General features: G+C 35.6%; 1 protein-coding gene across 1 annotated transcript; it reads left to right on the top strand.

The window, feature by feature from the left end:
• Positions 1–1,494: 1,494 nt before the first annotated feature.
• Positions 1,495–4,674, top strand: LOC143610689 (G-type lectin S-receptor-like serine/threonine-protein kinase At4g27290). The gene is made up of 7 exons (XM_077085096.1): positions 1,495–2,779; positions 2,867–3,010; positions 3,100–3,254; positions 3,342–3,552; positions 3,632–3,869; positions 3,968–4,118; positions 4,200–4,674. Exons 1-7 carry the CDS (start codon positions 1,495–1,497, stop codon positions 4,485–4,487), a joined length of 2,472 nt encoding a protein of 823 aa, XP_076941211.1. The 3' UTR covers positions 4,488–4,674.
• Positions 4,675–5,097: the final 423 nt, after the last annotated feature.

The following is a 5,097-nucleotide window of genomic DNA, read 5'->3' on the forward strand; positions in this document are numbered from 1 at the left end:
GGCTGGGTATTTGGTATTCATGATTTGGTCTAAACCCCTAAAACCGGTCATTGGTGTGGTTTCAGTGTTTGGTTTTCGACGTCAAAAAGATGTTACTAACTGTTGGACTCACGGGTTAACATAGGACCGTCAAAACCGATTGTGAACACCAAATGTGGTAATTTATTTAATTTATAAAACTATAGCAATATTATAATCAAATTAAAATGAATAAAATGTTCGTCTTTATGGTGTAACTTTTTAAGAAAAATATTAATGTACGAAAAAGTTATGGTCATTTAAAAAGTTGGTTTAAAATTGAAATTTAAGTTAATATATGGCTAAAGACGAAGGAATAAACATGTAATTATTCTTTCATCGGACAAAAGTTGACTAAAGTTGGGGGTGCAAACATGTAAATATTTTAAAGAGTTAAAACAAACCGTATGAATTATGTGTTTAAAAGACAAGTTTGTCCTTTTTTATATATGCACATTGTGTATTATTGGTTGTAAATTACTTAAAATCAAATGTCTTAATTTGCCTTTGTCTCCTATTATATATATATATATATATATATATACAAGGTTTGGATCAAATACAAATAAAATTAATGTGCTAAACGTGAGAATCAAGTAGAGTCCTTATATATACAAGTAGAGTAATTATGTAATTATATCATAGAGTAATTATTATAGAGTAATTACATAATTACTCTACTTGTATATATAATTACAAATTAATTACTCGATGATGTAATTACATAATTACTCTACTTGTATATGTAATTACTCTACTTGATTCTCACGTTTAGCACGTTAATTTCATTTATATGCTAATTTCATTTGTATATATATGTATTTTAAAAAAAACCATCTTGATTAACATTAATAGGATCCAATTACAATAGAGAGACATGTAAGCAGACAAGCTGCGACTCCACCCTTTTGAATGACAAAACTGATTCTACTGAAAACAAAGTTATCGTTCTTCAGCGTCGTTGAGTTACTGCGCACGACCCGCTGAACTCTTTGATATTATAATACATTATAATAAAACAATATTTACATTAGCTGTCTTTAAACATTTTTATAAAATCTGGATTTAGTCCCAAGGTCTTATTGTGACTAAGGAGTTGATTAGTTTATTTGATTTCAGAAAGTCACTCACATGACATAAATAGGTTAAACTCAAAGAAGGTTTTTAGCAGGAACTTTATGTAAAAAAGGTAGGAATTTTATAAGGTTTAATGTATACATCCAAGTCTAATCATGTTCTAATAGGTTTTATCAAAAGGAGTTAAATTAAGGTAAAGTTGTGAAAATAAGCCTATGTGTTGAAACGGTAAGATAGTTATAAAAGACCGCCAATTCATCGGTTGACTTGACTTTACTTTAGAAAGTTGAATTTTAAACTTCGATTATTTATATAAAATTGTTGATCTAGTTTTCTTGAGGATTTTAAACCAGTTGAGGACCATATAATATTCCGTATTGCCTTTATGTTGGATGAACAATGGAGAACCATATATTATTCTTTATTGCTTTGTCCTTGCTATCATTAAAATGTGCTGCACTAGAAACCATATCTGCAAATCAAGAAATCAAAGATGGTAAAGACACTCTTGTTTCTCAAGGAGAAATGTTCGAATTGGGCTTCTTTAGTCCCGGGAAGTCCAAGAATCGATACTTGGGGATATGGTACAACAAGATATCATACGGTACTGTTGTATGGGTTGCTAACAGGGAGATACCAATTACAGATACATCAGGCATGCTCAAACTTAGCCGACAGGGGGACCTGGTGATTCTCAGTGGCGGCAACACCACGGTTTGGTCATCCAACACAACAGTGTCTGCGAGGAGTAATAATCATGTGGTGGCTGCGCAGCTTCTAGATAATGGAAATCTTGTTGTGCGGAATGAAAATGATATAATTTGGCAAAGTTTTGACTATCCTGGTGACACATTTCTTCCAGAAATGAAATTCGGGAAGGATTTGGTAACAGGGTTACAAAGGTCCTTCATATCTTGGAAGAGTCCTGAGGATCCTTCTATAGGCGCGTATAGGAATACACACGACACAAATGGATATCCACAAACTTTTGGGTGGCAGGATGATCATATAATAGCAAGACTTGGACCGTGGAATGGTCTCGGCTTTAGTGGCTTTCCAATTGAAGTAGAAAATCAGATTTACTCCAGCAAATTTGTCATGAATGAGAAGGAAATCTATCACATGTATACACTTGAAGGCTCAGTTGTTACACGGGTGTTTTTGGCATGGGATGGCAAGACACAAATTTTGCAATGGATTGAGCGAACCAAGAACTGGATTGTGTATGCAAATACAATAGTAGATAGTTGTGATCGGTTTTCGCTCTGCGGTCCTTATGGAATCTGTAGCATTAACAAGCATCCACCTTGTGCTTGTATGCAGGGTTTTGAACCAAGAAATCCAGAAGAATGGGAGGCATCTGATTGGGCGAGTGGGTGTTTACGCAAAAAGCCTTTGAATTGTGGAAATGGGAATGCTAATAGCAATAGGGATGAGGACGGTTTTTGGAAAATTGCACGAGTCAAGGTACCAGACACACGACGGTCATGGTATAACGTACGCATGACCTTACAAGAATGTGAGATGGCCTGCAAACGGAACTGCTCTTGTACTGGTTATGCAAGTTTAGTTATCAGAAATGGAGGAAGTGGATGTTTGCTATGGCTTGATGAGCTTTTGGATACTAGAGAGTATGATGTAGATCAAGATATCTACATAAGAATGGCAGCCTCTGAGTTAGAAGGTACACAATTTTCTTCTTAAAATTGGACTATTTTTGTGTTTTTAGCATCAGTGGTAACATCTAACTATTATTATTTCTTAATGAAAGGTCTTGTGAACTCCCAGTCTGATCGGAACGAAATGAAAACAATACTTATAGTAGCGCTTTTAACTTCATCAGCTGTGCCACTTCTCTTTGCAGTGGCATGTGCCTGCGGAAAGATAAAGAAAACAGCCCACATGAAAAGACGAGGTAACAAAGAGGAGGAAGTAATGTTGATAATTTTGCATGTTTATCGGAGATGAAATTTGAAAAAATAATGCAACCATACCGTTTTGTAGGACAGAGGCATGTGTGTGATGAAGAAAATACAAGTCTGCAGATGGACCATTTTGAAGACTTGCAATTTTTCAGCCTATATGAAGTCGCCAGGGCCACAAACAACTTCAGTGTCTCCAATAAGATTGGAGAAGGAGGCTTTGGTCCCGTTTACAAGGTAATTTCACTATCATGAATCGTTTACTTTAAAATCTACAGAATTTGAAGTTATCCTTAAATACTGATTATAATTATAATCTTTAAGGGTGTGTTGGAAGATGGACGAGAAATAGCTGTGAAGCGACTGTCCGAAACATCCCAGCAAGGTCTTGATGAGTTCAAGAATGAGGTCGTTTGTATTGCAAAACTTCAGCATCGGAATCTTGTGAAGCTTCTTGGATACTGTGTTCATCAAAATGAATTGATTTTGATTTATGAATACATGACTAACAAAAGCTTGGACTGGTTTCTTTTTGGTATGACTCACTCTCTATGATATCACTTGGTATCTTACTTTCAAACTTTATATAATAACACATGACACCCTTTTGGTAGATGAAACAAGAAGTTTGAAGCTTAACTGGCCTCAACGATTCAATATAATACATGGGATAGCTAGAGGTATTCTCTATCTACATCAAGATTCCCGCCTTCATATTATCCATAGAGATCTTAAGGCAAGTAATATTTTGCTGGACGGTGACATGAATCCAAAAATATCCGACTTCGGCCTTGCTAGAATGTTCTTAGGACATGATACAATTGCTAAGACAAATAAAGTGGTCGGAACATAGTAAGAATCCTCATTAAGTTTAATTCTTATACTCCATAAGATGATATTGAAGAGAAACACCAACACTAATCTGTAATATTTTTTTACCATATATGTAGTGGTTACATTTCTCCGGAGTATGCAGTACACGGGCGTTTCTCTATAAAGTCAGATGTATTTAGTTTTGGTGTTCTCGTGTTGGAGATAATTTGTGGGAAGAAAAATAGAGAGTTCTCTCATGAAGACCACAATGACAACCTTCTTGGACATGTGAGTCAAGTTGTAAGACCAAATCCTAATATCTTGACCAGAAACTAGTTTTTTTTTTAATATGTTTTTGGTCTGATGTAGGCATGGAGACTCTATAAAGAAGGAAGGTCCATTGAACTATTGAGTGGTACTTTACAAGGCTCATGTGTGGTCTCTGAAGTACTAAGATCAGTACATGTTGCACTGTTATGTGTGCAACACAATGCAGAAGATAGACCAACTATGTTATCGGTGGTTTTGATGCTGGTTAGTGAGGGAGCATTGTCTGAACCTAAACAACCAGCTTTTTTCAATGGAGAGAGCGGCCATGAACATGAAACTCTTCCATCAGTTGATGAATCTACAATAACTTTATTGTATGCTCGATAGAGATAGTTTAAGGTATCTTTGTCATTTTGAACACAAATGTTATCTTTTCCATCGTTTGTGGTTAAAGGTATCACCCTTTAGTATGTATCAATCAGTTTGTCAAGTTGTGATGCAACCCTTTAGTTAACTTATAGTGTTCCAAGGTTGTCCCCAATAATCCCTAAACCCTTTAGTTGACATTGTATCCATGATTGATGAACGATCTAAGAACCCATCAATCTTATAATGCTAGGCTCTTGGAGTCGGTTTTAGTTCATATAAGGCTTTCTTTAATTTATAAATCTTTTCTTTATTACCTTCTAATAACTTAAACTCTTCTAGGTGCTAAACACAAATCTCCTTTGTTAGCTCCATATCCAGCAATGAAGACTTGATTGCTGCGATAACCAACACAACCGTTATGGTATCAAACCGAGAAGCTGGTGCACACATTTCTTGGTAGTCAATTCCTTATTTTTGCTAGTATCCTTAATAGTGCGAAAAGTAGGCTCGGCCCCAAGATGTTCAAGATAGTGTTGTTGAGTTTCTCGACTATTTGTCTTAGGATTAGTAAGTTCTATTTCTCGATGGGGATAGGGAAGGGATGTAACTTAGCGAGTTAGTGGTAGAG

This window comes from Bidens hawaiensis, unplaced genomic scaffold (assembly GCF_021521415.1).
Source record: "Bidens hawaiensis isolate Kalapana, Puna unplaced genomic scaffold, B.hawaiensis_p1.1 tig00027557_1, whole genome shotgun sequence".
Classification (NCBI taxonomy): domain Eukaryota; kingdom Viridiplantae; phylum Streptophyta; class Magnoliopsida; order Asterales; family Asteraceae; genus Bidens; species Bidens hawaiensis.